Source organism: Aptenodytes patagonicus, chromosome 9 (assembly GCF_965638725.1).
Source record: "Aptenodytes patagonicus chromosome 9, bAptPat1.pri.cur, whole genome shotgun sequence".
NCBI lineage: Eukaryota > Metazoa > Chordata > Aves > Sphenisciformes > Spheniscidae > Aptenodytes > Aptenodytes patagonicus.
This window is the reverse complement of record NC_134957.1, coordinates 8649452-8675732: the sequence shown is the minus strand read 5'-3', so window position 1 is coordinate 8675732 and position 26281 is coordinate 8649452. Positions and strand designations below refer to the sequence as shown.

The 26281-nt window shown below is 38.9% G+C and overlaps 1 protein-coding gene across 1 annotated transcript; it reads left to right on the top strand.

The window, feature by feature from the left end:
- Positions 1 to 7772: 7772 nt before the first annotated feature.
- Positions 7773 to 25814, top strand: APOOL (apolipoprotein O like). The gene is made up of 9 exons (XM_076347022.1): positions 7773 to 7853; positions 14232 to 14336; positions 14954 to 15073; positions 16625 to 16679; positions 17623 to 17721; positions 18837 to 18928; positions 20628 to 20714; positions 23483 to 23633; positions 25389 to 25814. The coding sequence occupies exons 1-9, from the start codon at positions 7842 to 7844 to the stop codon at positions 25484 to 25486; spliced, it is 819 nt and encodes a 272-aa protein (XP_076203137.1). The 5' UTR covers positions 7773 to 7841; the 3' UTR covers positions 25487 to 25814.
- Positions 25815 to 26281: the final 467 nt, after the last annotated feature.

The following is a 26281-nucleotide window of genomic DNA, read 5'->3' as shown; positions in this document are numbered from 1 at the left end:
CCTGGAGCACCTTCTCCCCTTCCTTCTTTGCTGACGTTGATGTATACGAAGTCGTTTCTCACATTTTTCTCACTCCTCTCTCACAGCTGCTGTGCAGCGTTTTTACCCTTTCTTAAATAAGTTATCACAGTGGTGCCACCAGCCTCCCTGATCGGCTCAGCTTTGACCAGCAGTGGGTCTGTTTTGGAGCCAGCTGGAACTGGTCGTGTCCAACATGGGAGCAGCCTCCCTGCTACCAAAACCTTGCCATGTAAACCCAATATAGCAGCTGAAGAAATACAATTCAGATTTGGTTTTTACTCTCATTCGCACTGGCATTTATTTGAACCACAGTAGAGGCAATGATTCAACAAATAATCGTCTATAACAACATAAGATGTTATTAGTAGAGAAGTATTACTGACAGCTGTTTTGAGTTCTTTGCATCACACAGGCAATTGAGTCACAGCATCATTGCAACAAATGCACAACAACATTTGGATAGAACATACAACATGAAGGCATATTTGGCCTGCTTCAGCAAAGTAATCAACTCTCTGCTTAAGAATCACTGAAGTCAATGACTCCTTAAATGCACACATCGGAGCTTAATCAGATTTCCACTGAAGTAAATAGCAAAACTCCAGTGACTTCAGAGGAGCAGGATCACGTCGTATATGTTTTGCTTGAATATTAAACATGCCCTTCACCCTCTGTCTAAGCACTGAGGTAATAAAAAAGATACGGGAAATATAGAACGACACTTTGCCACCACAGGTTTCACCAATATTGGAGTTGCGGTATTCATGCAAAACATAGAACTAAATTGAAATGTATTTACTATGTGAACATTGTGGTTACTTGACAACTGAATAGCAGAAGCATAAATAGAGAGAATTTGTCTAGCTTTTCATATCAGATCTCTAAAAGTTATATATTTCACTATTTTTAATACTATCCTTCATATAATGTGGGAGAAATATTATGCAGTGAAGCAAGCAATGGGGGAAATTATAGAAGCTATTTAGAAACCAATTCATGCTGTATGTGCAAGCAGTAATAGACGGTCACAGAATTAGTTAAATGGACTGAACTTTCTATATTCATAAAGAAATTTAAACATGCCTTTTGTTTCGAACCCAAAAGATGGTTCGTGCTTTCATAATAAAAACATCTATATGATTTCAAGATAGCTTTCAAAAAGGATTTCAAATGCTGCTGTATTGTAACTCAAGACAGAAATTACAATTGTCCACTGAGCATATTCAGTAAAGTCCCTAGTAAACAATGAAACAAGCTATTTCTCTTCTAAAATGCTACTTATAGATACAGCTGAAAATGACAAACATCATTAGGAAGATATACTTCTCAAAAATAATACAAATAGTAAGGAAAATAGACAATCTCAATTTTCATTTCTGAAAGTTAAAAAAATTATTTCTGAAATATGAGTAGATGAGATAAAAAGTGGAGAGATCATACTTTTGCTCAGCTTCTCTCTAAAATCTTTCATCTATTCTGAAATTCTTGGAGTCACGAGTCTGTATTCTGCTCTTGGAGAGCAGTTCTCATCAAATATGATTTGCACTGAATAGTCAAGATAATTTATCCAAGAGATTCATAAGGTGAACTGAGACACACTGGAGAAATTTCCTATAATGGGGTTAAGATTAACTGGGAGAAAAGTTTGAAAGATTTGTGTTTATGCCTTAGAGCAAGCAAAATCTAATTGTTAAATTAAGCAATACAAAGACTTATTCTTGCACAAATGTCAGCCGGCATTTGAAAGTAATTTCACAAGAAATTTTGTCATACTTCTTGCATGTGTACTCAGCTCCATGCCACAGCCTTTCCCTCCCCACCACTAGTTTCTTCCTTCTGGATCTAGGTACTAAGCTAGCTATACTATAGAAAGTAATGTACAAAGTCACCATAGCACAATTATTTGGAATTTCACAGTCTTTGAAGTAACTGGAAGGCAAAGTGCAATACAGAGATCATATTTAAAAATCCACGCACCAAATCCTGCTTACATATTAAAATATATCAAATTCTCCTGGACCGAAAGGTACTCTAAACACACTGTACAATGCAGCCAAAATTATTATGGTAGTTTTGATCACACTTTTAAATGAGGGGAAAAAAAAAACCTTCTTTGCCGTTGAGTTCATCAAGGGAAATATACAACACCAGTACAACACACTTATTGACTTACTAGATTTCCTGCCTGAATGCTTAGATAAAACTTGCTTCAACTTGCTTCTTAACATACACAACAACACAAAGAGATTGTTTGGATGTTTTTTATTTATCCGGATCTTATTAAAGTTAGTGTCTGCATTCAGGATTCCTGCAGGCAAAATGTCCCTCAGTCAGCAGACCTTCTCTTTGACTCCACAAGCTTAGTCTTTTTGTTACTATTTTTTATTGTAACTGATTTAATGCTCCCCCTAAGCTACTGATTCCCCTCCTTTTTTAATACTATTCACTGAATTCTTGGATCTTTGAAAGCTATCTTAGTAGCTATCTCAGCAGCACTCCCTGAGAAAACTGAGACCTTTTTCTTGGTTTCATTAAGTGAAAACTTTCCTGAGCTTACTCTAATTAATATGAACAAGAAGTAATCAGAGGAGGAGGAGGAGGTTCTCATCAGTCTATATGTCCACATTCTTTAATACAAATGATGTAGAAATACTGGGCCCACACTCTGTGAGAGGACAGGTAGGATTACATTTGCCCTCACAGTAATCCCCCTACGTTGGATTGTACAGGGCGTCTTTACCCTCCGTAACACTGGAGGTTGCTTCGCCTCATTGGCAAAAACCACCCTGCTCTTCCATCAGCTTCTGATACAGTTCTACTTTCCCAAACACACCGTGAACACTTCTCACACTGCTTTAGCACCATAAGGAAAGACTGATCAATTGCTACTAAAAGATTTTGGAGGATGAGATTTTCCATCTTGTCCAAGAAGGGAATTCTGAATATAAGTCAGTCAATATTCAGATCTGGACTGCTCTCTTTTCAGCTAGAAATGTGGTGCGCCACTTGCTTTTTCCAAGGAAAAAGAAATGAGTGTTGCAGAGAATTGCTAGATGTACGTGGCCACTTAACGTTATTCTTACTATCTTCAGCACTTATAGCTTTCCAGGCCAAAATACTCACTCTGATCTCTGAGGTTTTGTGAAGGACAGTAAAGGTACCTTTGAAGGGGTTACTTTAAAGAGGCATTGGGAAGTGCTCAGCCTCATCAGAATTTGTAGAATTCTACTGCTGACCTTTAGAATAGTAATAAGACTTCTGGAAGAAAAATGAAGAATACGATAGAAATTGTTTAACTTAACACAAATCTGAGGAGAACAAAGAAAATTCTTGTGTCTCTTATCTTTGTCTCAAGTAATACAAAGCAGACCTAAGCCCATCACATACCTTATTCACCACATTCTTTCATCATGTAGTCTTACTTGTCTTCCAAAGTTATAAAAACATTCTTCTCCACAGAAAAACTAGTGGTACTTATGACCAAGGTGATGTGTATCTGGGGGCTGTTTACATCCTGGTAAACCTTGGCTGTTGGTCCCTTCAGGTGGGACAGCTCGGCCAGGCAGAGCTATTTCTTGATGTTTCACCAACAGTTTGGACAAACTCTTCATATATTTGGGGCCAAAGTGCTTCAAAGGTGGGTTGTTTAAAACAGCCCTTGGCTAAGGCAAGATGCACCACAACTGATCAACAAAACTTAAGCCCCATCTGCAATGCCTGTCAGCTACTCCCAAAACTGTAATACAAAGGATGCCTACCATACAATTTTATTTATGGTTTAAACACTGAATCTGTTCGTATAAGCAAATCTTGTATCTCTACAGAGATCCTGACTACTGTCTCTGGACCCAGTCCTGGAGAGATTCCTGAAGAAAGAGAGCATGGGTCGGTCTGTATTTCTGAGTCTCAGCCCTGAAAATACTATTTGTAGCACACCCAAGTTCCTGCAGTGTAATGTTACAGAAATAAGTGCTAACCATCATAAAGGATTTTTTATTTTTCCTTAGTTTTCACAATAGGGAAATGGGGCATTTCCAGGGAAGACAGAAGTGTGCAGATTATAGCAATGCCATTTTGCTTGGAGTGTAGGTTTGTCGATTTTCCACATACCACATGCCTTAGACCACTGAGCTTAAAATCTCGTTAGAGACAATACGCCATCTTCCCTGTTGCCAAATGATGGTTATTTACCACTAGTACAAAAAATAGGTAATAACAGGAAAGACTGAAGAAGCAATATTAGCTAATTAATTTATGTCAAGGAACAAAAAGTTCTTTTTCTTCTAGAATGTTTCCCTTATTAAAGCTAAGGTTCAGGGTAGCTTTGTCAGGCAAGCTACTGTGGGGATAGGTTCCCTGTCTCCTCTTATCCCAGACGAATTCACCCTGTGTGGCTGAGGCTCTCAATGGGTGTTAACTGGGCGTGCATCTGAAAATCAAACCTGAGCCATATCAATTGATGAACGGAAAATACATTGTTATTTAAACAAAAACTAGTAAGTCGTATTTTCTTCGTTGATTTTAAAAATTATTTTCTTTACTCCCATTACATATAAGCATAATGTTGTACTTCTGATCGGTTCTATTCACTAACGTGCAGGCAAGCGACTCTCTATTCTTGATATAACTAATAGAGGAAGAAGCATTTTTTTAAAGCTTAGTTTCTATATTTTACGGGTTATACCACACTTCCACGTTCAGAAGGAGAATTACAAATAATATTGTTTAAGCTTTTATCAGTTTTTGAGATAGCTGATATACTACTGGGACCTATTCTTAATAGAAGTATTTAAAAAATTCAGACAGATACTGCCTGCCGTTATCTTCAGGAAAAGAACCACGTTCATTCTTAATGCAGGCCAGACAGTTTATCTTTTTCAGACACAAGTGTTAAAAGTGACAATTAGGGTCTTTGCTGTATGCATTAATGCCACTGTATGAGCAGTATTTGAAAGAAAGCAATGTTGTAAAAATGATAAAATACATCAACAAACTGTTGTTTGACCAGCCAGGCCCTCTAGCTCCTGTCCTCGCATTTCTAGAATATTGTTCATTCTCAGGCGTGGGTGAGGGTATCAATACCGATCTTTTTACTAACTGTAAATGCACCTGTCTGAATGCTGCAGATTGAATAAGGATGCCACATTATACATTTTAACTCTATTACATTTTTTTTCACTAGCAACCACGGAACAAATATGTCTTAACAAATCTTGTTCACCGGCCAAAATACCAGTAAGACCCTGTTACCAGTTAAGACTTCTGTTTTACTGAGAAACAAGGATTTCGGCTTAAAAATCTGAAAAGAAAACAGGTTAGGATAGAAGAGAAATGCACTAGTATTAATAAACTTTTTACATTTGACACATACTGTATTAGAAAGAAAAATATCCTTGTAAGACCATTAATTGCTGGGCCATAGGTGACTTCTGTCTAGTTTACTAAAGTAGCTAATACAACTTGTATAGAGAGCCTTTTTTAGATAATGCTTACATGTATGAAAATGTATGACACCCTTGTACTATGGCTTGCACTTTACTTGCATTAAACTGTGAAGTAGGCTGTAGTAATGTCTTTGTATATTCAGGGGTTGAAATACCAAAGCACTAGAGTATCGTACTGCTGGTGTTCAACCTGTACTGTTAATTAAATCTGAACGTGCTGACAAGGTGTATTTTGAAAACCCCACTAACTTAAAATCTTTAGCAAATAACGCTATGGGGTCTCCATGGTCTTTGTTTCTTTGTAAATATAAATATTCTTACTGTTTCTGTAGCAATAGGAGGTTATAAACCAAACTTTCACTAGGACTGTTTTCAATAACAAAAAATCTATAGCGCCTTGTATAAAAATCATGGAGACTCCATGACCTGTGGGCATTTTTTGTTTACAAGCAGTATGTATATATGTATTAGAGGCAGAACTGTTATTTATCACGAAGTTATGTTGTGGTTGATTCTTTCTAAAATAATTATATGTTTTCTGTCATTATGAAAAATAAGTATTTTAGAGCCATCTTGAAACGTTTGAAGTGTCAAAGCTTCAAATACGAGTAATCTTCCATGTTTCAGCCTTGTTTTTCTAATCAGCTGTGAGATGAACTGAGAGGTGATGGTAAACCACCTGTCTATGCCAGGGAAAACGTCTGAGTGATATCACAGTTTATGAGCATTCTGCAACTTTTCTATAATCACTGTCTTGCTTAAGCGCTTGTATGAGCAGATGCTCTACCTATACTGTAGTAATGTCCCTCAGCTCATTGATTCTACAGAGAGAAGATCAACTGCTTTAGACTAATACAGGTAAAACTAGGTTTCAACCCCTGGATAATACAGTATTTCTTCAGTTTCACAACAGTATTTTTAATTTTATACTTGTCTATGTTGAGAGATGATCCAATAGTTTATATAGGCAATGAACGTTAGGTTTCTTTTTCCCTCTTTTCAGATGAGTTCTGTGTGAATTACTGTAACTGGCTGCGTTTTTTCTATCACAGATTAACTTGTTAACTTTTTGTGTGTCTACAATGAAAATTTATGAATGGAAAACTTCACTGTGTGTTGCTCACTGGGCATATACCTCATGGTACATTGCACAGACATGTAAGTTGTAAGTTGCACTGCAACATTAAAAAAGGAACATATTGCTCTTTTTTCAAAGATATTAACTTATTTAAGAGATATAGTCTGTACATTATTAAAAAGAACATTTATTCTTCCTAAATTCAAACAAAGCTTTTGTTTGGGGGGAAAAAAAAAAGTTGTAAACTTCAGTTGTAAATTTGGACTTCAATAAACAAATTATCTGCACTTAAATTTTGTGCTTGTGTCTTGTGTGTGTGTGTTCTCCGATACCTGTAATTAAGACAAGTAATCACAGTCAAGCGTCAGTCCTGGATTTGAACTGGGCAGACGTAGAGCTGGTAGCTGGCTGACGATCTCTCCCTTGGATTGCCCGTGCCTCCCACGCCATTCGAACAGCTCAAGCTGTGGCTGCTCAACATGAAGAGCCCTCAGAAAATTGTTCTGGCCGCTTCCTTGGTCAAAGCCAATGCAGTTTACCTGGGGTTTTCTCTCCGTTTCATGTTTTAAAGTGGGGACATTTGGGATTTGCGCTTTTCTGACTGAAATGTAATTAGTAATCTTGTATTCTGGAGCAGATGCTGGCGGGAGAACATTTTCTAGGAAAACAAAATAAAGTATCAGAGAGATGTCAGTTCATCACAGGACTGAAGACTCTGCTACGGTAACCTTTGTGTGCGCTGCCTCCGTTGAAGGCACTGACCTAGGCACGTATCTCTGAAGACGGTATTTTAGAGGCCATGCTGACGAAGGCCCCGCAAGTGTCTGCTTTTAAATGACAGGCACTTTGTAGTGCAGGATTAAATAAAGATAACTGAGCACAGTGTCTTACAAAGCTATCAAAACACCCCCGCTACTGTAGTCGTTTATTTAGTGACATTCATTTCTGTAAAGCCCCGAGGCGCCCGTCTCGCTCCTGTCACAGTGCCCCGACGCTGAGGGAACAGCAGAACCCGGCGCTTTCGGGAACTCCCGCTCCTCCCCTGCGGCGGCGCCGGGCGGCCCAGGGCAGGCGCGGCCCCTCACGGGGCAGCCCGCCGGGCGGAGCCAGGGCTCCCCGCGGCCCCGGGCCCGGGGACTGCCGACTGTCCCGGCTCCCGTCGCCTCCGCCGCGGCGGGGCCGGTGAGTCCCGCGGGGACGCGGCGCCCGGCCCGCCCCGAGCCCTCGGAGCCCCGCCCGCCGCCCGGCGCTCGGCCCTTCCCGCTCGCCGTACGCGCCCGCGCGAGGCTGTCGCTAACATGGCGGCCAAGGTGAGTGCCGCCTGGCGTGAGGGAGGGCGGTGCTGCGGCGGCTCCCTCGGCCTGGGCTCCCCCCCCCTCCCGCTCAGAGACACCCACGGCCTCGTGGGGAGCCGGAGGACACCCCGTGGGGCCTCTTGCGGCTCCCGCGCCCCTCGGGAGCCCCCAGAACAGCGCTTCCCGCGCGGCCTGCCCGCACACTTGCCCCCTGTCAGAGCGGGCCCGCCGGGCCGGGCGCTCCGCGCCTCGCCGGGCACCCCGCGCCTCGCCGGGCACCCCGCCGGCTGAGGAAAGGGAGGGAGCCCCTTCTGCCGGTGGGGCTGCGCGGCGCAGAGGCGGCCTCAGCCGGCGGGCTACACGCTGAACTGGCCGGGTCGGTGTGTGCGGCCCAGGCCCGGCGGCTGCGCCGGTCGGGGCGTCGCTGAGCTTGGGAGGAGCGCTGGGAGTGCGCGGGGTCCGCGAGGCGGGAAGCGGGTAGGCCCACCGTGCCGAGTAGCTCGGCGGGGTGATGGTACCTTGCACAGCCCTTCCCCAGTGCTGAACTCGTGTTGGCTGCACAATTTCTCTACTCCAGCATGGGGGAATTAGAAGATCGTAGTTTCTTGGAGCAGGGACATCCCTTCAGCCTGTAACCGAGCGTTCAGATGAAGGAGGAGTAGGAAAGTAAGAGGTCTCAGTACTGCTTTCTTTGTTGTAGAACTTGAGGTTAAAAGAGCTGGTTCAAGAGAGTGGTTAAATTGTACAGCAGGGAATAAAAGAAGTATTTCTATTCTGGTTGTTCTCCGTCTACTTACAGCTTCTGAAACACCTTCCACTCCTTACTCAAGAGATGAAGTATCAAGATACCAGTGTGGTAGTAGCATTGTAAAGTGTAGTAGTGTTATACATCACTAACACAAGGATGTTAAAATCACGCTGTTACCAACTAACAGGGTCACAAGTATCTAAAGTATCTTTAATTGTAGATATAATGTAGTGTCTTTAAACAGGGGAAAATATGTCTGTAAAGAGCTAGGCTTTCTCTCAAATATTCAGACAGGTTTTCCAGTTTCCATGGTCAGATTGAAGACTAGGTTGCTCTCACGTGAATCCTCACATTTACTTTTGCAAAGCATTTGAAATGTGTATCTATCTGCAAAGAAAAAGATGATGCAAATGAGGACAGCTAAAGGAATGAAAGTGAAGCATTTTACCTTAGTTTGTTATGAGGCAAGTATCTGAAAGAAGAAGCTGTATTTGGCTTCGCTGTATGGCTAGGTGATCTTGAAGTAGTATAGTTTAGCACTTAAATCCGAATGCTTCAGTGCCTTCGGTGAAGTGACGTAACCTTATGTGTGTTCTTTATTATTTACTATGAAAAATTAATAGTTTTATTCTTGTTAAGTTTTCACTCTCCGTGGGTTACCACCTGGCAGACAGATTAAAAACAAATCTGTGGAGTGTCAGTAAGTTGAGTTGAAGTGGAAGGATGCTCTGTTCCACTCGTGTGGTATTTTTGTAGTTGTCATTAGAGACTTATAAATACATATCCAAATTAAAATACTGGATTTGGCCTATAAACTTCTGACAATTGTCATGTCTCATGTAACTTCTGAGAAAAATAAAAGGATCAGAGATGGTTTTTTGTTCTTCCTCAAGGCATCTAAGTGGTAGCAGAAAACTATAAACCCGTGCTTCTTATTCTTTGAGTAACAGCTCTCCCCTGAAAATATGACATGCAGTAGCTGATAAAATTTTAATCTTATTTTAATCTGACTAGTAGATTCTGATTTTGTGATAGAGAAGGCATGTATATTTATATATATACACACGCATCAGGTTTTTGCTTACTCCTTTGATTACCTGTTTTTGTTTTGAGGCTTATTCCTACCTTCAGGGCAAGTTTCCTTACTTGTGCTCCAATTCTTGAAGCAAGTATACAGAATTTGCAGTTTCAGTGAGAAACAATACTTAACGTCTTGGAAATTAGCATAAATTAAATATATGGTTTTATTATGCTTTAGTTTGTATTCTGCATCTTTTGAGTTGATGAGAAAGTGTTCTTTGTAGTGATGTAGCTTTTTAGCTTTTTTAATAGAATATGTATTTTTGTTCTTTGATAAGATTCTAACAGTTTGAAGTAGATTGTTTGAAATGCAAAGACTTAAAGCTAAAATTATCCAGGTACATTTGACAGTTTTATTATTATATTTTGATTAGTTTTCCTCAGTTCTACTACTAAAAGGCATAGCTGTAACAATTTTCTGCTAGAGAGCATATAATAAATTTCTTCAGCAAATAATTGCTATTCGGTCTTTTCATCAAAAATAATGCCATGTCTGTTAGGCTACACTGTTTAGTGCTTTGAAATAGCCCATGTGCTTTTTATGCCTGTGAAAAAAAACAACATACTGGTGGTACGTGTTGCAGCGTGATGGCACCGTCAGCAGCACGGCACTGGTATTACTGGAAATCTTCTGACATGGACCTTCCCCCCCCTCCCATCCAGAGCATTAAGGCTGGTAATTTCTAATATCTGTAATTCTGGTCATGTTTCGATCTATGTTCGTATTGAATTCATCTCCAGGGGATGTCATCTGGGCTCATGGCTTTTATAACTGCTGGTATTTAGATCTGTTGCCATGAGGGACTGAGTGATTTGCTTTTGTTAGTTTCACAGGGCTTAGGTCAGAGCATTAATTCAGATAAAAGCAGAACTAGTAGTAAAATGCGGAGCAGATGTTGAATTAAACTCTTTCAATTAAAAAAAAAAAATATTTCCTGAATTCATTAAAGAGAAGTTGTTTTTTTTTTTTTCATTGGATCAGTTATCAGCTGACCTTCTGGAGTCATTCTACTGGTTGACCATGTAATTCCAGCACTTCTTATGGCTTGAATTTGTTGCAGATGTTTTTCTCCATACTTCTTTCCTAGTCTTTGATACAACTATATGTTCCTGCCATTTCCTGATTCTCAATAACTTCTTTTAGAAGATTTTATGGGTAAAATATCTTTCAATTTCTTTAGCTAAACAATTCCTTGTTTAATACGTAATATCCTTTGAAGTAATTTTAATAAAATAATTGTAATAATAAGAAGCAACTTACCCAACTGAGATATTTTTAATATACCTAGTCATTAGATAAAGGAAGAGGATAGACAACTCGATGTAGTGAAGCTGCTTTTATGCAGTCAAGGTGACGTTACTTTTCTTTCAGCTTGGTTCTTTGTGATTTCAATAGAAAAGAGAGAAACTTTCTTGGAATAATTGTGCCAGCATAAGTGTTAGATAGTACAGCTGTTCACTTGGATTTTTAAACATTTATGCATTTGTCTTCAGGCATCCAAAAGTAAAGCAATTACTGTCAGTCAGGAATGTGACTGCTTTCATCATTCCCGGTATTGCTTTCTCTTTTACATTTAGCACAGTAAACTCCGTTGTGAATTTCTAAAACAAATTAATCAAATTTGTTAAGTGAACAATATAACTTTTTCATGGTTTCTCCCTTCTAAATTTTACTTTCCTTCTAGTATCTACTAAATATTGGTATGTTGTCTTGGTAGCATCATGTACTGAAATAGGCTATCTGAATTACAATACATTTTAAACAGTTTCCTTTAATAATGCTTTAAAAATACAGACTTTTCTTTGAGGATGGGTGTCACTTTATAGATAATCTTCTGTAGCTCAGAGTGTGGCATTTTGCTCTAAGCAACATTATCCAAAAGACAGTTATTGTGTCAATTGGTTCATATTTTGATTATTGCCGTCCCCTCTCACCTATTTTCTATATCCTGGGGCTATTCAGTGCTAGGAGAGGTGTTCTGTGCTGGGACACAGCTGAGTCAACAGAGGCTCCTGGTGATTTTTTCTGTTGAGGTGGTCATGTTAGTCACTGAAAGGAAAAATGGCAAGTACTCCTCAGTATAGCAGTTGTAACTGAAGTTTTACTAAGTGTGTTAGACCATTGTGGCTACAGCTCTGATATGCTAAACTTTTTGTCAGCCTGTGACTCACTGAATTTTTTCACAATGCCGGTCAACGTGCATGGTATCAGCATGGCTGTATTTTTATGTATGTAGGACTTTTCTCTCTAGATTTCAGGAAGTGGTATCACCTCCACCTTCCTTCTGACCGTGTCCACACTTGCTAGCATAGCTAGGTCAACATGGGAAAAACACACTTCTTTAGTAACATGACTTTTTGGTATCTCCCCCTCTGCCCCGCTCCAAATCCAGATGTGTTGTTGCCTTAACTTGCAAAGTGTCTGCTTCCGCACCTGTGTGCGGGTATGGTGCGTGTAAACCCTCCCTCCCCAGGTGAGGAAACGGGCAGCAGCTATCACAAGTTCCTGCCTTTGAGTCACTGCCCCACCTGTCAGCCTCTGGGCAAAGAGGAGCTCGCTCGGTCCCTGCTTTCACGTTGTCCCCATCTCCCCTGGTTGGGACTCCTGATGCACCGAGAGCTGTATCCCCAGCTTCCGTCTAGTGGCCATGTCTGTCAGTTCTGTATCAGCGCCCCCCAGGCCAGTTATACTTCATGTCCATCTGCAAAGGGAAGGTATTTTGGGGTGTCACTGGTGTAAATTAAGAGAATAGTACATGCTGGTCAACATGATTGTGTGTACAGTGTTGGCTTTGCCACCTGAGATGTGCTAGCCTAGCTGCCCTGGAGTTGGGTTTTTTGACACTTCCAGCTAACATAGCTCTGTTACAAAAATTTTGTAACATCAACCTGGCCTGAAGAGAAAAAGTGCTGGGGTTCTGTTTCTGGAAGCAAAATGAGCTCAGTCCTACACATTTTCCTACCATTTCTATATTGAAGAAAAGCATGAAGTAAACAGTAGCCACTAACAGACTTTTAGGGTGGTGCAGTAATTATGCTGCCAAGAAGGTTTTCTGCTCCAAGGAGAGGCGAGGGGCACATTGGCTGCGTGTTAAGAGCAGGAATACTATATATTACTAAAGACTACCAGTATAGAGAAACCTTAAGTAACCCTTCCTCCCCTCAGCCCGCCACGCCAAAAAATGCAACTGAAAAATAATTTTTAGCTTTATCTTACAGCTTTCAGGTCTGGCATTGTCTGCTTGCCCCTTCTTTCATAACAGCCCTCTCATCGTTGCAGTGTCCTCCTTTGTTCTCCAACAGCTTTGTTTCGCTGTGATTGTGTGGTCTGAAAGTTTTGCTATGATGATCACGCAGTTCACTTTAGAAGTGATGGTGTTTTGCTGTCTTGAGTAGTTTAATCTGCATGTGATTGATGTGTTATGAACCCGAGCTAATTCAAGGTGGTGCTTTTGCGTTTCTTAGTGTTCATTGTGTTTTCATTATTATGACTAAATGCTATGGAGTAAATCCCGCTCCTTTGACAGGATATTTCCAATTGAAAGCTGAGATAATAATGAGGATATAGTAGAGTTTTATACTAGGGATTTAAAGTATTTCCCAAATCAAGTTGTTTTTTTCCCTGCTTTTCTATTTTTCTGGCACTCTACCACCATCATCTCTATGCAGATCCTGGGAACGTTTTTCATACTTGTTCTCACATTTTTAAAGTTTCAAAAATGCTTCAGGTGAAGAACAGAACAGAAAAGTCTTTACTGATACAGAAGAAACCATGATCTACCAAAGTTGCAGATGCTTCACCATGTTGTGGCAAGTTTTTTAATATATGGTATGCCAGCACGCTTAATGCCAGCTCTGATTGGAATCTTAAGGCAATAATTTAAAAAATATTCATGTGAAGCTGTATTTTGAGTTTTAAGCTTTGTGTAATAGACGGTGTTTTTTTCCAAATTAATGTTCGAAGTAGACCTCAAACTCTCATGACCAAACCTATATTTCTGTAATTTACATTGTAACATACATGATTCGAAAGGTTAAGCAGGTGATGCTTAATTCCAGTCATCGCTATGTCTTTTCATTTCTTGTCAACATGCAGTTACTCCAAACAGATGGTAGTTGAACCATTCTCTGAATTGGAAAGGAGATGACATTTTGTCTGATGTCATGGAGAATTCCTGTAAATAAAATTGAGGTGCGTTTTGCTGAAGCAAGAGAGTAATTCATTGACTTGGAGTACCTGTATGTTGAATAGATTAGAACTTAATTTACCTTAAGGGATGATGGAAGCATCAACATGGCTTTGAACACAAAATTCGTCCTGATATTTTAGACATAACTGTTGTTGTCGGTGATCTCTAGCTTTTTCTTTACCATTGTAATTTGAGAAAATCTCTGTATGAGACACAAGAGGTTCCTAAAAGGCATACTGGTTTAAAAACATTTTGAAAGTGGCACGTTTAATCCCATATTTGATCAAGCACAACACAATAGGAAAATCCAGATTTTACTGGAGTGAAATTTTTATTTCTGCATTAACACTCCCTTTTTTCATCTGTCTGTCCCAGGTGGCAAAGCTGGCAGCTCTTTCTTCTGGTCTGCCATTTGCATGTATTACTGTATATGCAGCAACAGAAAAGGAATCAAAAGATCAGCTGATGAAGCCAAATCAGGTAAGAATCTTACTGTTTGTCAGTCTTTAAAGTAATACTAGAAGACTCTGCAGAATACCATCTCTTTCCATTGAATTATATTACCCAGTAAATAAAATACGTAGCTAAGTAATATGTGATAATAAAAATTACCTCCTAAATAACTGACCACTATAGCACAAATAAAACGTGAAGTGTTACAATAGTAAGTTAGTAAAGTTTTATCTCATTTTCATTATTACATTATTTCCAGACTGAAGCTAGAAAAGGTAAGAGAGTGTAATACTGATAATAATAGTCTCTTTTTATTGTACAGTTTCTAGTAGTACATGCATGCATCTTCCAACTATTCTTGCTCATGCTTTTTCTGAAGAAAAGATATTTTTATCATACTCAGTAATTCTACTTCTTAGAACCTATACAATACTTTCAGTTTTCATTTCTAAAGAATTAACCTGTAGTCACACTTGTGTAAAGTAAGTTTTTGTAAATATAGAAGAACATAATTCAATACAGAGGTTTTGTTTGCTGTTGCGGGAACACTAAGGATTTGCAGTCTTGAAAAACACTATTCAGTGTAAATATTAATCGGTATACAAAACTGTCTCCCTGCAGTACAGTTATGCTTTTCTTTCCAGCTTCCAATTTACTGTCCACCGCCTCTGAAATCGAAATACATTGAAGAACAGCCTGGTTACTTGCAGAAGCAATTTTCTTCAGTAAGACAGACAACCGGCCGCTATATTGGATGGTGCAAAGTAAGAAATACCTGCATCCAAAGTTTCCTACAATTCCTGACAGCACGTGACTAAAACATTGAAAAAACAGCATACATCACCCTGGAGATTTTGTTTGCAGTTGCTTGTATTAGCATACACCTATAATTTAAGATGCAAAAATGAACCCTTTTTCTCTACTGTGCTTATAACAGGGAACCTGTGTGTTCTCCTTGTTTTCCAAATCAAAAGGCAGTGAGACCAAAGAGGTCCATTTCAGTCAATGCTAAACTGGATCCAGGCCAGCCCACAATGTCCGGTTCAGAAATATCTCTTGGTTAACTTCTACAGCAAGAGTTACACGGGTGACTTCTTGCTAGCAGAACTTGATAGCGTTTAGGAGTCTGAAATTCCATGTATAGTCCACAGAGAGAGAGAGAGCTGCTTCCAAAGGGCAGGTTAAAAGACCTGATTTAGGTACTTTAGGAAAGACAAACTGAGTGCATCCAATATAACTGTTAAAGCAGGCTATGACTAACTGTCATCAGAAATACCTTGCAACTCTGTTATTGAATATTCTAGGCATAGGAGAAAATGCGATGCCTGTCACCATTCTCTTAACTGCTGGTAAATGACAACTTTTTACCCTGGCTGTTGTTAGTATAAGAAATTTTATGCTTGTATTTTTCTCTTACAAAAAAAATAGATCCTATTGTTTGAAAAAGGCAAGGAAATCAAAATATCGTCCAGTATTTTCTGTAAATTTTTATTCCATTGGTCTGTGAAAATTTTGTCAGTGACGGCGTAACTGAAATAATTTCATTATAAATCTGTGTCAAACTTTTCCATGCCCTTATTCATCAAGTGAGTGTCTCAGAGATTCACTAGCAGTGACCTCTGGTGGTACAAATTCTACATTACTGTAAACAAATGATTCCAGTGAAATAACTCAAGATGACACTCTTTTTCATTAATCTCCTAAAGAATGTGTATTTACTCAATTTGTTTAGCAATCTGAGGACAATGATACCAATAATAGGCTAGTAGAGGTTTTTTTTCTGGCTAAAGAAAAACTTGTAATGGAATAAATTGACTAATTTGAAGGGAGAAATGCAAACTAGTTGAGCACGCATCTTAGACCAAATCAGTATTGCTTATCTTCAGTGAAACTGAGCACCTTTTTTACAAACTAAAAGACATTTTTACTGGTTAATTCTCTCTAGGGAAGAGGAGATAGTATTTTATAATTGAATTTTCTTTTGTTACACAGTTGGTGTCCAGATGTTTTGCTACCCTACAGTTTTGTTCCTGAGATGTCAATTTTGAAAGTGATCTTACTATATTAAAGAGATTTTTTTTAAATTAAATATGGATGGAGGTTTTAAAAATATAAAAATGGTAGTCAAAAAGGGGATAGATCTCAGCACAGCCTCTGTAGAAGTTCACTGATCTGGTTTGCTTTTTTAAAAGTTACATAATATTTCTTTGTCTCATTGTGCTGAGCTGTCTGTATCAGCTGAGTAGTTTTGTACTGAAAATGTCTACTTTTGCAAAGATTTTACATTTATTTGGGTTTTTTTTTGTTTTTCGTAGGATGCTTTTGTCTTTGTTAAAAATGGAATCATGGATTCAATTCAATTTGGAAAAGGTAGGCAAGTCACATTTCTGAACTGAGCAGTTTCTGTTGTTTCTCCTTCTGACTTAGACAGATGGTTGCAACAGCAAATTCTAGTTACGGGGGGAGGAGGGGGAAAGGGTGGAAGGGGAGTGCACTGGGATACTTGCCACAAGTGTGGGGGGAAGAAAACCTGGGACCACTGTTAATTCACTATGGAGTTTCATTTCTGTTCTCAAATGAGAGAAATGACCAATTAAATGGTGTTTCTCATACCTTTGATTTTAGCTTTGTTCTTAAAATCATAGTATCACAGAATCATTGAAGTTGGAATCTCTATAGATCCATAGATCGCTCTGTAGAGGCACCTCTATAGATCGTCTAGTCCAATCACCTGCTTAAAGCAGGGCCAAAGCAGGTTGCTTAGATCTCTGTCGGGTTAGGTCTTGAACATCTCCAGCGATGGAAATTCCACAACCTGTCTTAATTATAAAAACGGCTTCTTAATTCTAGCACAAGTTACAAGCAGTATTTGCATTCAAGTTCAGTATCAGAAACTATAGATAAAAGTTAATTTCCTTAACAATAGTATATTGGGAGATTCCAAAATACGTGTTTTCTCATTTAAACTATATTAACTCGCAGTAAAATCAAAACTTAAAACTATGCTTTCCTTTTCCTTTATTAAGGACTAACATTTTACAAGATATAAAAAAGTACCTAAGGAGAAAAATTGTTAACTTTGCTGCTGTGTTTTGAGGACTGTGATTCTGGTTCTGTCTAACACAGACTGCAGAGTGTGCACCTGGAAAATAAGGCATCTTCATTTATTAACAAAAATCCAATCTTGGACTGTTTTCAGTTTTGGATATTCACCATTTTACTTCCATCTTCATTTCTTAAGTGGGAAGTAAAATAAAAGGATTAATATTGAATTGTTATGTTTCTTTTTTCTTCTTTTTTTTTTAATTCTAAGATGCTTACGTTTACCTGAAGAGTCCACCACCAGAATTTCTTCCCAAAGTTGGTGTAATTACAGTGTCAGGCTTAGCTGGCGTAGTGCTGGCAAGAAAAGGTAGGGGGTTTTGCTTATTTTCATTATTGGTGTGTTGAATATGTAGCACGTCAAAAGATTTTTCTGAAACATAGGCAAAAACGTATGTAACTAGTGTTAAAAAAAAAAAATCCTTCCTGATAAATTGAAGGGACATTATGAAATATTTCTTTGAGAAGCTGGCTAAGACCTCATAGATAGAGCAGGATTACATAGTCGTTTTCAATGGTGGAATCAACAGAAATTCAAAGTAGGACACTTGTTTTGAGTTTGTCATTAGTGGTTTTCAAAAACAATGTGTGTGTGGGAGAAAATTGGAGACAAATTAATAGGTAAGGTTACTGAATATAGTGAAAACTAAGGGAATTAAGAGAGAAGAAGCTGAAGAATGTTGGCATTTGGCTACACAGGTACAAGAGAATACACATCGGAAGGCATGATTTCGGCAGCTTTGAAGCCAAAAGGATAATTTGATAGATACAGCCACCTCTCCTTTCAAGATAAATAGTAGAAGAATAACACTTAAACTGCTAGAAGATACTGTTCAGAAAATGTTAATCTGTAATACCTGAGCGTGTGTCTATCTGAATATTTCGCGAAGCAAATGGGTTAATCAAAATACTGGCAGATCAGTAAAAGCATTCTTCTTGTATCCCTGTTACTTTTTGGTGGACAGATTTAAAAGACTTGGGCTTGAGAATCTGTCATCAGGCTCCTTGTCAACAAACAGGAACCTGAGCCTGGCCCTCATGTTTGAACAAAGAGGCCCCAGTTTCCAGGCTCCTGGCTGCTCCAAATTCTGCAATCTGTGTCCTCGAGAGAGTGTGCATGGAGCTAGTGAAGAACCACAGCAGCTCCGAAATGGCACAGACGTTCTTCTCATTTTTCACAATATTGGAAAACCTAGTTTGGGATTATTTCTCATTCAAGAAACCAGTGTTCAGAATATCAGTATCTCCTGCAAACGTGACTGTATTAAACTATAATCACACTCTGTATTGTCTCCTCCAGCCGTTATGGGGATAAGTTTGATGTAAGCAATGGCTAGGGGTTAAACAATTGCGTTTAATTGATACAACAGTTTAGCTTTACATTTCATTAGTGTCTAATTATTTGAAATATTTGGCTTTATACAGATTCTAGATTTAAGAAAATTGCTTACCCATTGGGACTTACTGCTTTAGGAATTTCTGTTTGTTTCCCAGCTCAGTCAGTGGTAATTGCTAAGGTAAGTTTACCTGTATTTTAATATTGAAGTAATAGTGAATTTAGTCATAGCATTCTCATTTCACTTGAATTAAGCATCATGGGACTAGGAGTCAGAGTTCACATGCACCTTCATTAAAACATATAAGGCATCACAGGCGTTAATTGCATAACTATAAAAAATGAATAAAATGACTGACTTTAAAAATGCAGTTGTATAGCCTCTCAATTTTTAATCCTCATTTCTCAAAAAAATGAAGATTATTTTGTCTTGCTGAAATAAAAGTAAATAAAAAATAAAGCCTTGCCAAACTTGATAGATGTGCAATTTGAGATACTGTACAATTGCATCTCTTGTTAAATTCCTTGTTTTCCAATTATTGTAATCTTGCAGTTGTCTACCTGATTAGAGTATGTCTTAGCTGTTCATGTAGAAAAGCAGAACTACGCTTAATATTTTGTATGCAAGAATTGTTTGTACACAGTACATTTGTACACAAAAAGTGAATTAAAAAGCAGGATATAAAGTCTACGTATCTCTTCCTTCTCTATAGTTTACCAGTGTTTCCCTATTTAGAAAAGCACAGACTGCTTCATAAGAATTCTTCGTAGTTCCTTGACAAACTTTGTATTTTATGTTTCAAAACTGCACTTCTGTTTAAAATTGATGAGATAGGGAAATTTAGTTTAGTTAGTTGTGTTTGGTTCTAGGACTTATCAATCTTTTAGTGAAATGATCAGATTTAAGTTTTGATGGAAAGATTTATGGAATGTTATCCTGAAATCTGATTGAAACAACTACTATTGAATCCCTTACTTTCCATCACGATGAATCAGTTGTTATTGTTACTAATTTTAGTGGGGTGTTTTTGTTTGGTATTTTTGTACTTCCAGAGTACTTAGGAAGATATCGCAAAGACCTATACTGTGGTTAAAATCTCTGGGCAATCTTATATTGCTAAACTGATACGTTGGGTTTTTTCTGATATGCAAATCAATGAGGATTATAGTTTCTCAAGAGGCAGTGGGATTTCTTGGCTTATGATAATAAGACTTAAATGTCAGGGTTGGAAGATGGAGAAATGAATAGGAATGCTACACTGTACGTTATGACCTATCTCAGGAAGCTAAATCCTTGTTTCCTATCTATTTACATTATGTATCACCTTTGGCACAGTTTTTTGTAGTTGCAGCTGTGAAGTATTGTGTTTCTACAGGGCGTTTGTGAAGGTACTGCATAGTTACTGCAGTATTAAAAAATTACTTTTCAAAAATAGACTGGAGGATTTGGTCATTTATAAAGCAAAGCACTGCTCACTAACATGGGCCAGGTCATCTTTTGGGGCTTTTTCCTTTTGTGTTACTGTCTTTTGTCTCATTATGTTGGAAATGATCAGTTTGGATCCTTTAAAACTGCTGTTCCAGTCTATTGTGCTAACATTGCCGAAACACTGTTTGCTGATCAGGTTTTGATTTCATTTTGAGTGGGTGAATGTAGCATGTGAATACTACCTGTGGATTTCTAGTACCAATTTAAACATTATTTAGGATTTGCTTGATGTAAGAGAACTACGCACTAGATTTTGAAAAGTAGATGATTGAAATGTCTTAGTATGGGGTCAAGCATGTTCTCATGCAAATAAGATGCATTTCATTTGAATGATGTATGTATCTTAGTATTTTTAAAGCTGCTGTTAAATTACATTTTTCTAAAAAAATAGGTAACAGGGAAAAAGTTATTTGCTGCAAGCCATCAAACCTATGAAGCTGTGCGATCACTATGGGCAAAAAAGGAAGACGTCACCAAGGTAGGCTTTCTGAAGTAATGACTATAACTCATATAACTCAAAGTCAGAGGGAGAAAAAAGTAAATTAGGTGAAGTACTGTTCTGCTGATACTGCTTAAGATTACTAATTGCGTTAAGTGAGGCACAAAAACCCCCTCTGATATTTTTGTAACTTCAGTGTTTAATTAATGTCATACTTGTAATACCTTTCAGACCAGCAGATATTGAGATCCCCTACGTAGTCCCACAGTACATGCAAGATGCACAAGCAAAGACCGAGTTTGTCTTTATAGCTGATTTTTGAGCTTGACAAAAATAATCCATTCTGATTCAAGCTTTGGTCCTAAGCAGACCACTGAATTTAAAATAAAGACCCACAGAATTACAGTAGGTATGACTAGCTTATTTTTAAACATATCAGTGAAGGAAATTCCACAACCCTTCCAGGTAGTCTGTTTTAATTACCCTGTGATATAAATTGTCTGTGTCTGATTTTTTTTTTCCCCCCCTTGTCCTGTCCTCATTGCAGCCATAGTGAATAAATGGTCAGTAACCTCTTTATATGGAAAATTTCTCATTGTTTTTGACATTATCTTCTCCCTAGTATAACCTTTTCTTATAGAGCAGAATTTCTAACTCTTACGTAATTCTTGTTCTCCTCTGAGCTTTCTCTAGTTTCTCTCTCTCCTTTCCCTTTTTTTAGGGGTCTTTGTGTGTGATTTGTGGTGTTGGGTTTTTTTAAGTGAGGTGGTCAAAATAGGACATAGTAAGCCAGCTGAGGCCTTGCAAGCCCTAAGTAGAGGGAAATATTAATCTCCTGTAAATTACATACGGAATTCGGGTTAGTACATCCCAGAATTAAACATGTTGTTTCTGCAACCTGAAAGGGTTTTTCTCCAGTGGAAGTTTAAAAACCCCTGACAAAAGTAGTACTTCCCTGAGTAAAATTTCAGCTTTGCACAGTGATTTTTTTGTTCTTTTTAAAGAAAATGAAAGTTTCTCAGTCATATTAACATTTAGAAGTATTTTGCTTTAAATTTATGGTGGTCATTTGTATGCAGTCCCCACCTTTTATTTCCACAGAGGAGCGCAAATGGAATTCTGAATTTTGAAAATGAGATTCAGATAAATGTAATGAAAATGATAGCGAAACAAGAATTGATGTGGTAAAGACAGTTTCTATTAACTTTATTTTTTTCCCTGAGTGAAGCCTGTTCCCAAAACAATATATTATTTTTCATTACTAGGGTGTTACCATGATTTATCTTTCCATCTTCTGTTGACTAAGGTAGTAAGTTGTAGTGGAATGACCCTGGCTGGACACCAGGTGCCCACCAAGCCACTCTTATCACTCCCCCTCCTCAGCTGGACAGGGGGAGAAAAATATGACAGAAGGCTCGTGGGTCAAGATAAGGACAGGGAGATCACTCAGCAATTATTGTCACGGGCAAAACAGGCTCGACTCGGGGAAATTAGTTTAATTTATTACCAATCAAAATCAGAGTAGGGTAATGAGAAATAAAACCAAATCTTAAAACACCTTCCCCCCACCCCTCCCTTCTTCCCAGGCTCAACTTCATTCCTGATTTCTCCACCCTCAGCGGCGCAGGGGGACGGGGAATGGGGGTTGCGGTCAGTTCATCACGTCATCTCTGCCACTCCTTCCTCCTCACACTTTTCCCCTGCTCCAGTGTGGGGTCCCTCCCACAGGAGACAGTCCTCCACGAACTTCTCCAACGTGAGTCCTTCCCACGGGCTGCAGTTCTTCATGAACTGCTCCAGTGTGGGTCCCTTCCACAGGGTGCAGTCCTTCAGGAACAGACTGCTCCAGCGTGGGTCCCCCACAAGGTCACAAGTCCTGCCAGCAAACCTGCTCCAGCGTGGGCTCCTCTCTCCACGGGGCCACGGGTCCTGCCAGGAGCCTGCTCCAGCGTGGGCTTCCCACGGGGTCACAAGCCTCCTTCGGGCATCCACCTGCTGCGGCGTGGGGTCTTCCACGGGCTGCAGGTGGATATCTGCTCCACCGTGGACCTCCATGGGCTGCAGGGGCACAGCCTGCCTCACCATGGCCTTCACCACAAGCTGCAGGGGAATCTGCTCTGGCGGCTGGAGCACCTTCTCCCCTTCCTTCTTCACTGACCTTGGTGTCTGCAGAGTTGTTTCTCTCACATATTCTCACTCCTCTCTTCTGCAGTTGCGCAGGTGGTTTTCCCCCCTTCTTAAATATGTTCTCCCAGAGGCGCTACCACCGTTGCTGAGTGGCTCAGCCTTGGCCAGTGGCAGGTCCATCTTGGAGCCGGCTGGCGGCGGCTCTGTCAGATACAGGGGAAGCTTCTAGCAGCTTCTCACAGAAGCCAGCCCTGCAGCCCCCCCACTACCAAAGCCTTGCCACACAAACCCAATACATAAGTGTTCTGTAAAAACTAAATGCTATTTCAGTCTTGTGTAAGACTATAGGTTTCCCATCGGTAAATGAACAGTGACTTCCTTGTGAAGTACTTTGAGGGTCTCAAGTAAAAGCACAGTATCGGACATAAGCATACACTTGTGACAAAGTAAACTTCCTTACATGTGAAGTTGTTGTATCTGAACTGTGGGGTTCTTTCATGCATTTTATTTTTTCCAGCTGTGTCCCTTGCATGCAGCTGATTTTAACATTCCTAGTTGAATATCATTGTATGATGTCATATCTGAAAAAGATAAGCTTTCAGACTTGAAAGCTTTATTTTGCAATAATGTATTAAACATATACCCATGTGCATATTTTTTTATTAATGTTTGGTTCACAGCTGCAGCAAGAGTCAAAATCAGTTACGCAAGAAGATAAGAAAGAGATTTCTAGTACAAAACCTGAGTCTGCTATTGAGTCAAGATCATTTAACAGAACAGAATCTTCTCCAGTAGAGTCTTGGAGTAATAAAGATCCAGTGCCTTCATCAGGTGAATTAAAAATTTCAAGTGTAATCTCAGGGCAGCTTGCAAATTCGGAATTACTTGACTGAATTTTGTAGTTACCCTTGCTTTAAAATGGAGCAGACTGTCATAGCATATTAGAGAGAATATATGGTACACGCTGTCATTTAATATATGCTTCAGAGCCTCAGGGAGGTGACAGTTTTCTCACTGTGGACGCTGTCACAGTATCAGAATTTTTATAAATTTGTTGTTCTTTCTCGATAATGTTTTCTTTCATTCCATATGGTGTGGACCATATCCCATATCGTTAGCAATGAGATGATGTCATCAAGTACTTCTGTTAAATACCTACTTTAAATTATCCTTCTGTTGTCAAGAATACCATAAGTGTAATTTAAAGGATTGCTGCTGGATTTTTGTGAAAACAGCTAACTTGAATTACTGTTCAGTTCTCTGTACAGGTTCTAGATCTTCAGATATTGGTAAAAGAGGAATGCGTAATTGACAAATGAAGCATTGGATTTTATTTTGCTAGGTTTTGTACAGTGATGTTCTTTGTGCATCTTAAGTGGTTGAGATAATCGACTACATCATGTAACAGCATATTTAACCTACAAATATTTTGATAGGCCAGTTGCTAAGAGCAGTAGTGGAATTGCCTATTAAAGGAGAACTAAATTTGTTTTAAAATATTGTTATGTTTTGTAGGGGCAATTTCCAAATTTTACTTGTCACTTGCTTACTTCTTTTTACTGTGTTCTTTACCAGAACTTTCTTTTTTCTGGAAAGCAAGCAGAACATATTTGGATGGGGTTTTTAATGGGTTTTTTTCCTTTATTTTCACTCTAATATACATTCACATCTATCTTTGCTTTGCACCTGTATTTTTTCTGATTTAGTTTGTGGAATGGTTTGATCTGTTTTTACAGTCGCTTCAGGCCAGACTGTCTTTAATGGTTTTATGTAGATAGAGATCTTCTGTCTTTACTTTCATGGGTGGAATTAGTTCATGTCCCTAATACAGCCAAAAATGTCCATGCCCTAAATTAATCTGTGTTGTCAGAGATGTTTATTTTCACTAGTCCAAACAGGGCAAAGCTTTCAGGAGAACATAGCACCCTTCATTAAACCGACTGATGTAGCAGGAAGAGCAGCAGACTAGCAGTAGGAGGCACAGTCTTAGAAAACCTGCCTTTATATTCCCTTAGGTCCTCTGGAATTACAATGTCATTAAATATGTCAGTCTTTGTGCCTTGTCGTTCGGGATGAGTGTGAGGCCTCAACGTTTTAGTAAACTTAGTTCACTGGTTTTGGAGGTCATGAAGTGAAACTAGGCAAGAGTGTTTGTCTTAATTTGGAATTCTTACCATCTGGCAGCAGCTTCAGGGAAGATACTGATTCAGTTGGTTTTGGGAGACAGCTGTGCTCCTGGGAGCCGTGGGGGAAGAAAGCCTGGAGATTTCTTCCCATGTCCCAAACTTTCCCTTCCTTTCCATGAGTAGGGCAAAGCATCGCTATTTCTTCTCTCACCCTGCTGTGTTCAGGAAGTAGTATTAAAGTGTAGAGAGTAGGAGGAAGACCTGCTGTCCATCCACTGCTGTATGCTTACATGCCTTCATTGTCCTGTATCACTTACACAGTTTTAACTAGAACATATATATTTTGATCATTTGTGTTTGGTAGTACAGTAATTCTCAAAATGTGTCAACAAGCTTTTTTTTCCCTACAGCTCAAATATATATGTATTTTTTAATTAAATTTTTTTAATATCTCTAACAGGAACAGTGAAGACACCAAAATTTAAGCCTGATCCAAAACTTATGGACCATGGTCAGTCCAGCCCAGAAGATGTGGATATGTACAGTACTAGAAGCTAAGACAAATCTGCTTACAAATCTTTGCAAAGTATTACAGATAAGGGGGAGGGAAGAAGGGAAGGAATAAGCCTTACAATACGTACTCTGTGAGGTATAATTTAATCAGGTATTTTCTTATATCCCAATTTCTATTATTGACTTACATGATTCTGTTTAGTGAATATTTTGTTTCTCGCTACTTATAAGCAGTGAGAATTCACTCATTGTCAGCATCATTAGCTAGACACTGAGAAAATGAGATTTGTCAGTGTCTTCTCACAATGAGGTTTCTCTGTGCCAAGCTTGTTAATAAATGTCACTTCACAAAGAATATTTGAAAATGTAAACGTATCTCTATGCTTTGGCTCAGATGTTCATTGATCTAAAAGAATGTGATGGATGGGATTTGCAGAGGCTTCTTTGTCTTTTTTCTCTCAGCTCTGGAATGAAGTGCAACTCCTTACTGGTCCGAGTACCCTTAAAAAGTTGGTTGTTACATCATATGGATAGCATTATCTTTAATGCTTGTATAAAAAAGTCACTTTTTTTTCATTGCAAAATTCATTTGTTGTTGTTTGCCTCTTTCACAAAGGTGAATAGAAATAACTTTTTGTCCTGCATGCTTCTTGTGTATTTAAATGTCACTTAAGTTGGGAAAAAACACAACTAATCTCTAAAATGTCCTCTATAGCCTATGCATTAGTTTTCACCTACTTCTAATACTTTGAAGAACTGTTTGCAAAGTACTTAATCCGTGAAACTGATACTGTTTGAATTTATATAGAATGCATTAGCAATGTTTAGGAAGTTGGAAAC

Coding starts and splice junctions, on each gene's coding strand:
- APOOL (XM_076347022.1), top strand. Junction 14,337..14,953: donor AGCTGATGAAGCCAAATCAG/GTAAGAATCTTA, acceptor TTTTCTTTCCAG/CTTCCAATTTACTGTCCACC. Junction 15,074..16,624: donor GCTATATTGGATGGTGCAAA/GTAAGAAATACC, acceptor TGTTTTTCGTAG/GATGCTTTTGTCTTTGTTAA.